The following is a 14345-nucleotide window of genomic DNA, read 5'->3' as shown; positions in this document are numbered from 1 at the left end:
CCTTGTTAATTTACTATCAATTCAGCAAAATCTTAAGTGGCAGACTAACATAAAACATAACAGAGCGTACCACTTCCCGACCGTCAACTGCATCGAGGCTGTACAAAAATCCGATATCCCTTGCGTGTGTCATATCCTCAATGAAGATGACGAGAAGAAAATAAGCGCGGAGAAGCTTGTTAGACTCGCACGCCAGTTGGGAAAGACGTTGCAAATGCGGAAGTAAGTAGAGTATATATTATTACGAGTATTAGTTTAAAGTGTCTTATAGGATGGGCCTTGTTTAGTTCCAAAAAGTTTTCTCAAAAAGTGCTACAGTAGCTATCATATCGAATCTTGCAATACGTGCATGGATCATTAAATGTAGACGAAAAAAAACTAATTGCACAGTTTGGTTAGAAATCGCGAAACGAACGTTTTGAGCCTAATTAGTCCACGATTGAATACTAATTGCCAAATAAAAACGAAAGTGATACAGTAGCTAAATTCCCAAATTTCGCCCAACGAATATGTGCCTGCTAGATTTTAAATTAATGTCTTTTGTACCGGCATCTTACCATAATTACTGTTCCGGCACTGCCGCCACAGCACCCACAAGCAAAGGAAAGGGAAATGAGAGCTCCTAGATGCAAGTCAAGAGGAACTCGTGAAATAATTGAATATGTGCCTGCTAGATTTTAAATTAATGTCTTTTGTACCGGCATCTTACCATAATAAAAGGGGCTTAATTAATTGTTTCTACTCATGTTTTAAAGCGAAATGAGGATTTTACTCTGTTTTTTACATTATGATTTTAGCCCCTGCGATTTCAAAACGAAGGGAGACTTTACCCTTATTCTATGAAGTCTCTCTAACGATGTTAACTTTTGGACAAAAGGACAACTTTTTCTATGCGTTTTTATCCCTATTTTATTTTGATATTTGTGTTTTTACCCTCATTTTTATATCAGGAATTTTACAATTTTGATACAAAATTATACAATTGAATCAATACAGAACTCCACAATTTTTAGAAAAAATCGACAGTATTTCACATCCATATAAACATAAATTAATATCACAAAACAAATTAATATCACACATATTGCAAAGACTTTATCTCCATGTTTGGACCATTCTCTGGCAAACTGAAAAACGACGACACTCTGACAAGTTTTAATTCTCTGTGATTTGGCCTATAAATCACAGCAGCGAATAAACAAGTTAACACACCCAGTCATCGCTACTATTTTCCACTGTGTGCACATATCTCAGAAATTGATTCCTGCGCACCCACACTTTTACTTGCAGGACGCCTGCCACTCCCTCTTCCTCGCAATTCATTACTTCCTCTTGCTTGGAATACATACCGGATCTCATACCAGTTCGGAAGCCACAGCAGTAGGTTCAGATTGGCTGCTGCTGCAACTGCAGCACAATGATTAGTGAGGGTGTTTCAGTTGTCAGTTGGTCATCTGAATATTGCTTACTCCCTCTATCCCAGTATTAGGGCCTGTTTGGTTCCTTCCCCTTCTCCTGAAATTCCTGTCACATCGAATGTTTGGACACATGCATGGAGTATTAAATATAGACTAATTATGAAACTAATTGCACAACTTGCGACTAATTTGCGAGACGAATCTTTTAAGCCTAATTAGTCCATGATTTGACAACGTGGTGCTACAGTAAACATGTGCTAATGATAGATTAATTAGGCTTGAAAAAATCGTCTCGGAAATTAGCCTCCATCTATGTAATTGGTTTTGTAATTAATTTATATTTAATGCTCCTTATTAACCTCTAAACATTTAATGTGACATAAATTTTAAGAGCGACTAAAGAAACAAACACCCCCTTAGTGTTGTTGTAGGATTCAAACGGTGTCCAAAAAGAGTGCCGTCCGGCAGACTTACATGGGTCCCACGTCCACCGCGATTTTTTTATTTTAACAATTTTTGTAAACTAATTTTAAATTTAACATTGTTTTTTAACTAACACTTTTAGTCGTGTCTATTGTCATAACGCGGTGAAATGCCTGTGCCGCGCCATGCATGGTGGCACGGCAGGAGGGTGACGTGACGAAGACCGGGGCCGCTGACCGGTGACGTGACAGGGTCTGCCGCGCCACCGATCTTGGCGTGGCAGTGCCGCGCCACGGCGCATGGCACGGCAGGATCAGATAAATATTACCCGCGAGCCGCCCCTGCCTCTGCCCGAAGCGCCGCTGTCGCCGCGCCCACAGCGCCTGCCGCCGCCGTGCCTGCACGCCGACCACCGCGCCTGCCCACCCACCCGCACCGCATGCTCTCACCCACTCCGGCCGCGCCACGAACGCCGGCGCGTCACGGCCGCCGGCCCACTCAATCAAGGTAGGCTCTCTCGATTTCATGTTATTATGATTGTTATTTTAGTTAGGGTTAGTGATTTAGGATAGTTAGGTTAGTGAATTTGTTAGTGATTTAGGATAGTGTCAGGTTCATAAACCCGGGGTCCCTCGCGGACTGGCTTTCCAACAAAGGCTCGGCCCAAGTAGACAACGCGTAACTCATGGGCCGGCCCAAGTATCGAAACAACAGGCCAGAAGGGCGATCCAATCACTGACCGAAAGGCCTAGCCGAGGAGGAACGGTGACCGTTTTCCGACTTCGGCCCTCCTCTCTGATCAGAGCGCTCACTTCGATCTCCAGCCCACCTCCGACGGCCTCTCCGACCGAAAGGCCTGGCCGAGACACTACTTATGACTCCGACCCCGCGTCTCCGACCGGGGGTACACAAAAACCCTGCTCACCGCTCTTCTCCGACTGGCGCAACCATAGCCGACTGGGACCGACCGATCGGGGACGCTCGCTCGGAAAGGACCAGAAAATGAACGGAGAAAAGAAAGCAAGGCACACAAGTTAAACCACGATACCAGGGACCGTACCTTGTACATCTATAGAAACAGTACTCTACAATCTCCCTGACACATACAGTATTGTAGGCGCCGACATTTTCCCTACAGTATTATGGGTGCCATTAACTCCCATATGGTAAGGCTCCCCACATATGCCTCTATTCATCGACAGTGTTGCGGGCGTCGGCATTTACCATACCGAGTGAACATGGTAAAACCCCTCACATGCCTCTGGGCATCAATAGTATAGAAGGTACTGACATCCGCCATACCCAAACAAAATGACGCAGCCTCCCACGTGCATCTGATATCCAATAGTGTTGTGGGTGCCTACCATCATCCTATACCTGTCGACATGGGCAGCAAGGTTTAGAAGCATACGTATTCTCTCCCTCTCACTTGTAAGGTCATCTACTTCATCTATAAAAGGGGATGCGCTCTCTCCCAAGAGACTCAGTTAATCCATATCTATTCAAGTGATTCTAGATTCATTAAATCGATCAAGCTCACTAGTTCACAACCACAGAACTGCCAGGTTTGGACCCCAAGCACACGCTTGAACACTTAGCTCATAGCGGAGCTCCTGTCACTCTTGGCCCTTCCGACCGGACCTCTTGTACCCCCATCTTTCTCCTTCTCTTTTGTAACCCCACAGCAAACTTCGAGCACCTGGGCTCAGGAATAAAGTCACCGACCGACTCAAACTGGACGTAGAGCACGTTGCCTGAACCAGTATAAACCCTGTGTCATTGAGTGCTAGGCCACCTCCGATCACAACGTACGGCAAAACTACAAATATCTACTTGTTGATCACTTTCTGCACCGACAGATAGTGATTTAGAATTTGTTAGGATAGTGATTTAGGATAGTTAAGGTTTGGTTAGGTAGTTAGGGTTTAGGGATTGATTTTGGGTTTAGGTTAGGTAGTATTGGTTAGGTAGTTAGGGTTTAGGTTACTGTTAGTTAGGATTTTAGGTTTAGGGATTGATTGTCGGTACTTAGTAGTGCGTGATATGGCGATTTGGATGACTCGGTGAAGTTTCGTCAAATGCTTATTTTTCTAGTGAAGTTGTTTAATATGTCTGTTAATGTTACTTTGAATATATACATGTGCTTTCATATTGTGTTCGTATTACATAACAAGTAGTTCAAATTTTATAATGCTACATAATGTTAATTTGAATATTATTAATTTGAATACTCTAACCCTTTGTTTATCAATTTGTAACAGGATGGCCCCTCCCACACAACACCCGTTGAATCCCATTCTTGAGGTGGAGTACGACGACTAGCACCGAGCACACCTCTTGAGTGACACCGATGCACAGGTGGCCTTGCCTACTTTGAGGCCCCGCATGCACACCAGGGCGTACCAGTGGGACGAGCGTTATGCGCCGTATATATGGCGTGCCTGCTTCCTTGAGCTTGTCCATGTTGTCAACTACGGTCTTCCGCCCCTTGACCTAGCACTACTTAGTGCAGCTGTAGACAGGTGCGAATGCCTTCTTTGTACGTAAATATTCTTATAACAAATTTGAGGCAACTAACAGTCGTTCTATTCTTATAACAGGTGGAGGCCTAAGACCCACACGTTCCACCTACCTTGCGACGAGATGACCTTAACCATGCAGGACATGAAGACTATCTTTGGCCTTTGGTTGGGGGGACTTCCAGTGACGGGGATAGTTGACAATGATCACTGGAGGGAGCTGGTGGCTCAGTTCACTGGCTTTCTTCCACCGGACGACAAGGCTTTTAAGAAAAATAAGTGAGCAATTCAAGCGTATTTAATACTTGCTTTCCTGTAGTCATTGGGTCTCATTTTCTTTGGTCAATTTTAGAAAAAGTTCTGATGTTTCATCGTCTTGGATCACAGAGCGCTTTGATTACTTAGACCCATAGGCTCTGGCACTTCTTTGGTGCTTTCCTCTTCCTAGACGCCTCGGGCAACACCATCAACTGGATCTTCCTTGACATACTACGCTAGTCGTGGGAGAACATAGCGGCGTATAGCTAGGGCAACGTAGTCCTAGCATGGACGTACCGACAGCTGTGTGTTGCCTGCCGTCGCACCTCAGGGTATACGAACCTTAGGGGTTGCTCCTACCTACTCCATGTTTAGTGTTGGGAACGATGGCCCATTGGGAGGCCCCTTAATACTGGTTTATCGATAAGTACTTTGGTTCACTATATTCTTCGAAGCAGTTACATATGATTAAATTATTAATGGCTATTTCATTATCGTGTTCAATGCGGCAATGGAACGGGCATGATACACTCCCTATAGCTCTATATATCTGGACGGAAGCAGAGTTAGTTAGAGGGAATGCGAGGTGCAAGTACATGGAGTACACGGACGGTCTCGACATCCTGACACAGCACCATATTACGCTCTCATTACTATCATATATGTGTCTTGTTCGATGTACACTATATCACAACCTAACTCAATTACAAAATTTTCAGGTGCATTGGTGTCCTTGGGATGCTCCAGAGCTCGAGTACTATCTGAGTCCTGTCACTAGGGACGAGTCAGACAAGTATCATTGCAACGTCCCTCTTATTTTCTTCCACGTGGTCGAGATTTACTTGCCCATTAGGGTCTATAGATAGTTTGGAAGAATGACAGGCTGCCCACCACCGCTTTACTTCACCAACCAAGGATTGCATAGGTGCATTATCGATTAATAATAAAGCTACAATTCAGAGGTGTGTGTGGTACAACTAACATCATTTTGTTGCAGGTATAACCGTAGGAAGAGGTACAAGACCAAGGATTAGCGTGTGACACACAATGCGCACATCCTTTGTGGGAGACTAGGGAATGGCAGTCGGTCCATGCGGGTCCTCCACACGACCAGCACACCTTCGATGAGTACCTGTGGTGGCTTCATTGGTCTACGAGGACACATATCAAGCCCCCGTACACTGAGGAGGCGATTGACGAGGACTCAGAGGAAGATGTGATCGAAGATGTGTACGACGTTGCCACTAGGGAGGACACACAGCTACAGAGAGCCCCGCTTCAAAGATACATGGTAAGATACTTGAATGATACAATTTGTTATCCTTTTGGTATTAAGTATGTATACTAAAACTGTCCAACCGTGTTTCTGTACCCAGATGACACAATTGTCAAGGATGTCCAACGAAGCATTGTTTCGGCTTCACGAGTCTAGAGGGCAGGGGCCAAGCGTTCTCGAGGCTTTTGTGGAGGTAAACATAAACTTATCCATTCCAAAAATGTTTCTTTAGTGTATATGCGTTTGGAAAATACACTAACTTTAACGTCTATTTATACAGAAGGTGAAGAAGAGCTATAGGAAGCTAGCTCAGAAGTTGAGCTGTATGGACACTCCTTATGTGGAACCGCCACTCCCGGCGTGGTCGAGTGGCACGTCTTCAGCCTCTTTAAGGACACCAGCCGGTGACAGGTGTCACTTCTGCAGTGCGTATACCACCACATCATAGCGCTGGGAAAGACCCTGCAACCGAGGACGACGATGACCCCTCACGCTTCCGCAGATAGCACGACCAATGGAACGATTGGCCGCAGGACGAGATCGACATGTCTCAGCTAGGTGGTGCCCCGCTTAGTATCTAAGGAGCCTCACAGGTACTAACAAAGTTAGATTCTTTAAATACGTAGGCTCCATGAACTAATGATCATAAAGATTATAAGTAATCGTACATATCATATACTTGTAGGGTACGAGCCGTACGCACCGGCGACACGACCACACTGATGTTGGCTACACTCCCAATGTGTTGCCAACAAATCCGAAGAGACAAAGACGTCCGAGGGATCCTTACACTCCTGGGTCTTAGTTTGTTAGGTCGAACGAATATTGACGTCCAAAACTTGCAGGCTTAGTTGGTTATGTTATGTCGAACTTATGTCAAACCAATGAAAATTTTATGTGGCAGCTTGTCAACTTGCGCACGGACTATTTTTATTTGCTTCATATTCGTTTCAATGCGTCGCGGTAGCACTGTCGACGAGATTAAGTAGCAACTAGTTCGGGAACTAACAGTCCCGGCGTATCTCGATGCCGGTGGCCGGCGTCTTGACCCCGATCCTCCCGAGCTTGGTCATCGCCGTCACGAAATCGCCGAAGAAGGCATCCTGGTTAGACGCGCAGAAGTCGATCATGCTGCGTGACCCCATGTCGGACTAGAGCACCTAGTCGGAGCCCACTAGGAAGGGGTCGCGGAAGCCAGGGTCTATGGTCCATGATCGCATCGCTGCCGATCCTCAACCAAAAGCAGCCGATCTTCTGTTTGCATCCAGGTCCTGCCGCGCCATGCGTCGTGGCGCGTCAGTGTCGCGCCAAGATCGGTGGCGTGACAGACCCTGCCACATCACCTGTCAGTGGCCCCGGTCTTCACCACGTCACCCTCCTGCCGCGCCATGACAATAGGCGCGGCCAAAAGTGTTAGTAAAAAAACAGTGTTAGATTTAAAATTAGTTTACAAAAAGTGTTAAAATTAAAAAAAATCTCCACCGCACATCCTTCCACTACCAAGCGTATGCAACCTTATCCTTTTGCGGTTTCGCCCATCGCGCCGCCCGTATCCTCTGCTCCGCTCCGTCCTCGTCGCCCTCATCCTGTGCTCCGTCCCCGCCGCAGCATCCTCCGGCGCCAGGCGGACCGTGCCCTTTGCTCTGCCTCCTCGCACGCGTGGCGGCATGCCCCCTCCGCTATATGCACATAGCTCTAGTTTATGGTTGGGCTGGCTCGATGGCTTTATAATAATTAGCGGTTTTTGATCCCTCTGATCCTGTTATGGATCCAATGTGGAGACAAGCTATGTTCGTCATCCCCTTCATGACTCGTTTAGGGCAGCGCTATTCTACATTCTAGGTATATAATATTATTCTACACCGTAAGCCAAAATTGACCTGAAAAAAATACTGAATCGTACTGAACCGGATTCAGCATCAGTCAGTACTACACCTAGTATCACGAAATACTGAATAATACTGACACGCGACTACTGAACAGTATTAAATTTTGTTCGGTATAACAGCTTGTTAGAATAGCGTGTGGGTCCGCCGCCGCATGCTCCGGTGCATCTCCGACCGCGCCCTCCTCTTCTCCCGCACCGGCGAGGGCGGGCACGACCTAAAGCGGGAGATGTCATCACGATGTGGCTCTTGCGCCGGCGAGAAGGAGCGCGCGTCCACGCGCAGGGGCCTAAGGGGCAAGCGCGGCCCATGCACCGACGAGTACATCTGTTGTGAAACGTCAAGTATTGATGTGGGTGAATCTCGACATACGTTATCACTGTTGAAACACGTGATTCACTAATCATATAAGACAAAGCGCTAATCATATAAGACAAAACGCATGGGAGAGTGATTAGCGGGAGGAATCCGATGAGCAGCACTGCCTGCCCGTTGGCCTGCTCGCCGGCTCTGTAAATAGGAGAGCACCGCATCTCTTCTTTTAACTTTAGTCACCAGATAGATCGTTACGTCACCCACGCACACTCTGAGGTTACCACGAACAACCTTGCTTACCACGGTTTCGACCCCACGACACTCCCCCACCCAGTGGCGGATGCACCATGCGGGATAAGGGGGGCTAAAACAATGGAGATGTTGATTTGCATGAAGATTTAATGGTGAAATCAAGCTTTTGCTACAGTGATTAGGCTTAAAATCAAGTCATTAGGGGGGGCTGGAGCAGCCCCCCCAGCCCCCCCCTTTGGATCCGCCGCTGCCCCCACCGTTATCTATGAAGACAATGTTGCTCGTATTGCACAAATGCATATGAGTTATGTGAAGAGCAATATCATAAAACATATTGTTGCAAAATTCTTTTATCCCCATAAGCTCCACAAGAGCCTGGAAATAGATATCCTGCAAACTAAGTCTTATCAAAATCTGGTAGATTTGTTTACAAAGTCTCTGTCAGCCTCTAGCTTCCACATGTGTCTGTGGACGACTTAAGAAAGTTGCAGGGTCCAGGAGGAGAAGGCTCCCTAAAACCATAGTCCAAAATTGTGGTCCTGAAGATCACAACTTGGTCCTGAAGATTAGTAGGTCCTGAAGATCTAAATAATATATGTCGGTCCTGAAGCCCTGAACCTGAAGATCAACTGTTGTACTTTTTTTTTTCTTGACGAGTTTATTTTCACTGGGTTTTCTCACGCAAGAATTTTAAGGAGGCAACAAATGCAACACAGCTATCGTAAGTAATGTACTCTTTTCTTCTATCTTTTTTCCTACTAGTTTTTTGGGGGAGTTTTTGAGGAGGCACGCACGTAAACGCGATTCACCCAAGGGGGATGGTTGTGAAACGTGAAGTATCGACGTGGGTGATTCGATATATGTGATCACTGTTGAAACACGTGATTCACTAATGATATAGGACAAAAGCGCTAATCATATAAGACAAAACGCATGGGAGAGTGATTAGCGGGAGGAATCCGATGAGCAGCATTGCCTGCCCGTTTGCCTGCTCACCGGGAGAGCATCGCATCTCCTATCTAACTTTGGTCACCAGAAGTGAAAAGAATAAAGAGAGCTCTCGTTCCTCCCTATCTCTCCTGTGTGTGTGGATACAAATCGATTTCTTAACAACATCCTAATTCCAAATGCACTAACCATGCTTCCATCTGAGCGCAGTGCAAGATCTGCATTTCATCTGCACCACCTCCGAGGCCAAGTGCAAAGAGCATGCCGCGCTCGTGCAGACTTCCATCTGCGCCCTCGTTCTGCTGCTGCCGCGCCCAGTGCTGCAGGGGGAGGCAGGGGTGGGGGTGGGGGAGTCGCTGGCCGGGGACAGGCGCCTGCACCGCCAGCCAGGGGACGCGCCGACAGGGCCTAGCCGACCGCCGGGCGCCCAGCCCGGGACCGCACTTGCCCGCGCGAGGGCTCCTACGCCTGGGTGGACGTCGCGGGGAAGGAGGGGTGCCGCCGGTAAAGTCCTCCGGGAGGCGCGCCGCCCTGCAGTGGCCGCCGACGGAACCCTAGGCGACGCATCGCGCGAGCGCTCCTATCCACGACGCTTTGAGCGTCCGAGGAGGGAACGAGATCACCTAACTTCGGTGAAAACGACTGCACCTGCAGTCAGGCACATATGTGCTATTCGTTGCTGATCCGACGACACACCCACCAAAGTGACATGGGCTGCACAATGGAAAGGCCCATCACAGCCCACACAGACCTGCTGTTGCTGAGAGCTCCCGTGAATAAAGAAAAATCGACGCCGCCGTCTTCGTTGTTCTAGTCGAGCTGCGCCGCCGTCGCCGTCCGGCCGTACGTGCCATCCTCGTTTTGGTCTCCTACGAGCGGGCGGAGATGTCAGACGCGCTGATCAACGACCTCGCCGGTGCCGGCGGCGGGATCATCGCCCAGCTCCTTATCTACCCGCTCCACACTGTACGTGGCTGACGACGCCTCGTTGCCGACCTTCGCCCTGGATTTCTCGGTTGCTGAAATTTTGAGGTTTTTGTTGGCGTAGGTGAACGCGCGGTAGCAGATGGAGCGCGACCCCTCGAAGCTGGCGTTCAAGGACGGCGCCGCTCGCTAGTTGTACCTGGTCCGCATCCTTCCTCTTTCCCCTTCCTTGTCTGAATTTTTTGAGTGATTTTGCCTGATCCTTGCCGGTGATTTAGCCTGATTTTTTGTGTTACTGTCAGGTGTCTACTACTACTTCTACCAAGTATTCCGGAACAGGGCAGAGACGAAGGCCCTTGGGCGATCTAGGAGAGGGCTGGGCGATGGGTATCGGGATGCTCCAGTCTCTCACTGTCCAGGAGATTTTGCCTGATCACTTTTGAGTGATTTTGCCTGATCACTTTTGGAATGTAGCTAAGCACCTTGTGTTGACTACTATGTAACTTGTGATTGTATCGAAAGCACAAAAAATCATGCAAATTGTATAGATTGTCATTGTGTTGTAAATTGTCCTGGAATTCAAGAAAAAGTAACTGATTGTTGCAAGTTCAGTGATGCACAAAATGGTCTGTTCGTTCAGAGATGCAAGCCCCAGAATGTTCAGAGATGCAGAAATGTTTCAGGAGGCTATTCCAAAAACTATTCTCCTAAACAATCTATGTTTCAGGAGGCTATTTTCCGAAAGCTATTCTCCTAAACTACTAGAAGTCAGCAATAACATCATCTGTGATTGCCCCCTGCAAAATAAAAGATTCAAAAAAACAAATGAGGAATGTATTGATGGCCATGTATGGTTTAGAAAAATGGTGTATTAGATTGAAATATCACCTTCAATATCTGAGAGAAGGTATTGATGGTCATGTATGGTTCAGGCATTTCATTCATGGGCAAAGAAGTACTAGGATAAATATTTTGTACTGCTGCAGTGTCTTGTATTGATGTTGTTTCTTGTACTGCATCTTCTTTTTTCTTTTTCTTACCTCCCTTCTTTGCAGTTTCTTGTTCCTTCAAATAAAAGAAATAAAACTGAACATGTGCCCATTAAACACAGTATTAGGAAATCTGATATATTTTGTGTTACCACATACCTTTGGATCATTTTCCTTTTTCTTTGCAACTCTGCGCATCTTTTCAAACCAAGCTTTTTTGCGCTTTGAGGTTTTAGTTTCCACGTGCTTTTTCTTTAGGCTTGCTGTACTCAACAAATCAATTGGGGGAGAATCATTTGTGGGAACATTGGTTGGATTCACTGCACTAGGAAGACTCATGATTTCTTCTTCGACTTGCTTGCTAACCATGTCAAGTGCCTCGTTGACTAATAGGACGCACCTTATATATACTATCCAACCAAGTTTGCTTGCTGGCCTTTGTCCTCATAGTGTTAAATGCTTCTTGAAATGTTTCTTCATCTTCATACTCATACATATATGCACTAAAATCTGCGAGAATACTTGGTTCTTCCTTATTGTCTTCATTCTTTCTTTTTGGAGGAGTATCTGATTCTTCATCGTCACGTTCAGCAAGATGCTTGACAGCGTTCTGCATAATGTGAAAAGTGCATAGACCATGCCAAGATTCCAAAAAGACCTCCTTAACAGCCTTTCTCATTGCTGCATCTTGATCGGTATAGATTGTTTTTGGTTGCTTGCCATTATGTGCTTTTAGAAAGGTCTCAAATAGCCATTTGAAGGACTCAAATGTCTCATCGTACATGAGAACAGCACCAAAAATCACAGTTTCTCTAAAATGATTGAACCCAACAAATATTCCAAAAGGCCTACTCTCCCTGTTTGTTCCAAAAGTAGTATCAAAACTAACAACATCACCAAAATATGCATAGTCAGTGAGCATTTTAGCATCAACCCAGAAAATGTTAGCTATTTGTTCTTCCCGGTCCATTTGCAATGCATATTGGAATGACGGGTTCTCGGCAATTTTTTCTTGAAAATACATAAGCATGCTTCCAGCTTGACCATATGCCATCTCACGTTGGCGCTTGGCCCTTAAATAGTTCTTGTGGTCTCGAAGAGTGTAACTGAGATGAGCTGAGCCACCAACTTGGATAGAAGCCAACTCATGTGCAGCTTTGGGTCCAATTCCTGCATCGTCAGCCGTCTCAATTTCAAAACCTTGTAGCTCTGAAATTTTCCTTTGAGACACCAACAAATGTGAGGTTTGTGGCAACTGAAGGGTGTGATTGTGTTCCAAAATCACCTCAGTGACTTTATAATTTCCTTTCTCCCGGTCTAGTACGAGACCCATGCGAACTTCACAATCAGTTCTAGTTTCAGCTCTCGGAGACTTTATTAAATGATCTCTTTTATCTTTCAATCTGTGACCCTCATTCGCACAAATAAATCTGCACGACCTAATCTTTCCATCTGATTTTCTTTTGTTTGAGTATCTTTTTCTAACCTCAAAACATTTTTGACCACCATAGTTGACCCAAAACAACAAAGCCTCATGTGTACTGTTGAATTCCATGCCAACTTGAGGTGCGAAATTTGAAGAAAACTCATCCCTATAGCACACGAAATATTCAATAAGCAACTGAAATGTGTCTGAACGCATGGGGAGAAAGAAACAGGCATGGGTCACACACCTCTTTTTTTCCATCTCATATATTCTGAAAGCAAGTTGACATTTCTTCTTTAATCAATTCCAACATAAGCTGAGGTAGTAGAGGATAGCAAATAAATTAGAAGAAAACTGATGCAATCAAACACACGTGGAGAGGAGAGAAGCAGTGCAAACCTGCAAACATATTTCTGGTGCACAACACAGGCAACAGCCGATCGCCGATGCCTGACGCCCGTGCTTGCAAGAAAGCCGATGGCCGACGCCGACGCCGACACTTAACCTTCGCTAGCGGGAAAGCACGCAGTATTCGCGCCAAAAAAGAAAAGACGCCGCCAAATACGGGAGTGGCGGTGTTATTCTTGGGCCAAGGCCCATGTAGCAGAGGAGCACAACAGCCAGAGTGCTTAGCCTATACGTGGAGACGTTGGATCAGCAGCGGACGGTGCTGATTATGCTGATTGTAGGTGCAGTCGTATGCTGTGAAGTTAGGCGATCTCATTCCCCGAGGAGAGGGAAGAGTAACTGGTGAGGGAGAAAAAGATCTGAGGGGTATGGATGTCCTTTTGCATGAGTGTTTTTTTTTGTCATTTAATCAACTCAACGTAGGCGGTACTACGAGGAGCGGGTAAACGGCTACTTCGTTAAAATCACAAAATTTTAAAAAAAAACTCGGTCTACGTGGCTACACAGCTCCTAGGTATTTTGGTTTAAGAAGATTTTCTCGAGAAAACCCCTGAATTCTTGCTCCGTTCATACATAGCTGTACCATAGTTCTGTGAGATGAGCTAACCACAGATTTGTGCTTTAAATGTGGGTCAGATGAGGAAGTTTTTTTTCTCTTGTCACTGCGGCCGAAACCACAAATAAAGAGTAAGTCCCTTGAGACTCGAACTCACCACCCTAAGGGGAGGTAATGAGCATGTACAAAGTTAAAAAAAAAGTAGGATAAAATCATCATAGGAGTTTGTAGCATAGAGCAGAAACACCAAATTCCCTAAATAAAAATACTAATCTAATCGACATATTTTAGTGAATAGAAAGAAGGAGCAGCCACACAAGTAGTTCATACAGTCCAGGCTAATACAAAGCTGGTTTTGCAGGACGACGAGTGATGCATGGATCTCTCTTGAGGTTGTTTGTTTCTTTAGACGTAGTAGTACTAGTAGTTTTTTTTTTTGACAAATAGTAGTATTCTCTATGTTTGTTTGAACTTATCAACTATGATATTTAGGATTTAAGACATTATTTTTTTTCCACAACAAATCAGCGAGCGGTACTTTTCAGTCTGGCTTTTTAATGTTGCAAGTGCTATTCCTGAAGTGAGCCATTTTAGTTGTATATATTGTGTACGCTTGTTTGGCACTGTTGTTGGAGTGTCAGCCTGCACTCTGTGCTGTCTGTGTTTGCTCCATTGTTTGCCTCTGCAATAGATGGAAAGAATTCTCGCTGCATTGTTTGTTGAACAAAATTCAGTGTGCACTAGTTG

General features: G+C 45.8%; 1 protein-coding gene and 1 long non-coding RNA gene across 2 annotated transcripts; one reads left to right on the top strand and one right to left on the bottom strand.

Annotated features, from left to right (window-relative positions):
• Window positions 1-9358: 9358 nt before the first annotated feature.
• LOC136459281 (uncharacterized) lies at window positions 9359-10843 on the top strand. The gene is made up of 3 exons (XR_010760163.1): window positions 9359-10261; window positions 10344-10421; window positions 10522-10843. It is a non-coding gene; the product is annotated as an uncharacterized lncRNA (long non-coding RNA).
• A 137-nt stretch (window positions 10844-10980) lies between these two features.
• On the bottom strand, window positions 10981-12850 carry LOC136461099 (protein FAR1-RELATED SEQUENCE 5-like). Its single transcript, XM_066460547.1, has 3 exons — window positions 11609-12850; window positions 11108-11284; window positions 10981-11016 (listed from the first exon to the last, which is right to left on the bottom strand). Exons 1-3 carry the CDS (start codon window positions 12848-12850, stop codon window positions 10981-10983), a joined length of 1455 nt encoding a protein of 484 aa, XP_066316644.1.
• Between the last annotated feature and the right edge of the window lie 1495 nt (window positions 12851-14345).

Source organism: Miscanthus floridulus, chromosome 6 (assembly GCF_019320115.1).
Source record: "Miscanthus floridulus cultivar M001 chromosome 6, ASM1932011v1, whole genome shotgun sequence".
Taxonomy (NCBI): domain Eukaryota; kingdom Viridiplantae; phylum Streptophyta; class Magnoliopsida; order Poales; family Poaceae; genus Miscanthus; species Miscanthus floridulus.
This window is presented reverse-complemented; position numbering and strand designations above follow the sequence as displayed.